The sequence below is a fragment of the Hippocampus comes genome, unplaced genomic scaffold, assembly GCF_001891065.2.
Source record: "Hippocampus comes isolate QL1 unplaced genomic scaffold, H_comes_QL1_v1.1 scaffold384, whole genome shotgun sequence".
In the NCBI taxonomy this organism is placed as follows: domain Eukaryota; kingdom Metazoa; phylum Chordata; class Actinopteri; order Syngnathiformes; family Syngnathidae; genus Hippocampus; species Hippocampus comes.
Window position 1 is genome coordinate 221,410 of NW_017805700.1, and position 1,314 is coordinate 222,723.

Sequence of the window (1,314 nt, forward strand, 5' to 3'; positions counted from 1 at the left end):
GTAGAAAACTGATTCATGATTCCATGTTGATGAGAGCATTAAAATGGGGAAAAATTAGACAAAAAATATAAAAGGAAATTCAGAAATTATAAAAAATTCGTGAGTAATCATGATTTTTAGTTAATTTGAGTTAATTATGACAGTTGCATTTTTAATTAGATTAAATATTTTAATCGTTTGACAGCTCTAAAATATATATATATATATATATGACTGCATATTTATTTGACAATAAAGTTGTACTTGATATACAACGGAATTAATGTTAGAAAAAAACCCTACTATATCATATAAATTAAACCAAAGACATTTGCTCTTACATATTTAAGAATAATATCTCCGACACTCTTTTCTTCTGACCATTCTTTCAGGAGGCCTTCAAGGTCACTCTGGGAAGGAAAATAAAATATATTAATCTTCACGGATTACAAGAAAAGGATTTTGATCAAAACTAGTATAACAGAAACGGGTATGGTAAGTGAGTGCACACAACCTTTATTCTGGTGTGAACCTCGTAGATGTCAGGGATGGATCCAAATATTGTCTTAATTTCTTCTTGGGCAAGGATGGGTCCCCCTAGCTGACCATCTCTTTCAAGTGGAAGCTTGAAAATCTGCAAATGATAATATGAGTGTATTAGTTGATGATAAATCCAAACAAATTAGCACTGCATCCAAAATTGTATTTCACTTGTCCTCAAAACATTGATCAATCATAAAGCAATTTTCCAATCACCTTGAAGCATATTCACATACTGTAGATCCATTCAGTGTAACAGATGCCTCATGGAAGAAAACGCTGTTATGGTCATAATTGCAATTGGGTGACTTTTATTATTTATTATTAAGAGACACAATTCCTAAATCTTGAATGTCACATTTTTGTGAAAGTAAAACTAGATGAGTTGGTCCCACTTTTTTCAGTGATTAAGATCATAACTAATTCATAGAACATTCATGTCTGAAATCAATTATCAGCAGTAAATTACAAAATGCCATTAGTCAGTTCAAGCCTGCAAAAATACAACTCTTTGTGACATGATTTAACCAGCATGTTGCAATGTCTACAATATTCGTAGATTTTTGCGTATTTTCATCTTTAAATCAAAGACAAAGCATAAAAATTGTGTGATATGAAATATTCCAATTCATGTTTTATACAGAGATGAAAGTGGACTTTTCTGAAAATTCCGGAAAAAATGAATAAATAAATAAATGTGTGTGTGTGTGTGTGCACACACATGTCATATATATATATATATATATATATATATTTAAATATGATTTTTTTACAGATCTCAAAATGTTTTTGTGG

General features: G+C 30.0%; 1 protein-coding gene across 3 annotated transcripts in view; it reads right to left on the reverse strand.

The window, feature by feature from the left end:
- The window catches only part of ect2 (epithelial cell transforming 2), a 91,121-nt gene that overhangs the window by 33,899 nt on the left and 55,908 nt on the right, over positions 1–1,314 (reverse strand). For all 3 annotated transcript variants that reach the window (XM_019882639.1, XM_019882636.1, XM_019882638.1), the window contains 2 exons: positions 494–613; positions 321–389 (listed from right to left, as the gene is read on the reverse strand). In XM_019882639.1, the coding sequence (XP_019738198.1) occupies positions 321–389; positions 494–613 (189 nt within the window). The remainder of the gene's footprint in view (positions 1–320; positions 390–493; positions 614–1,314) is intronic.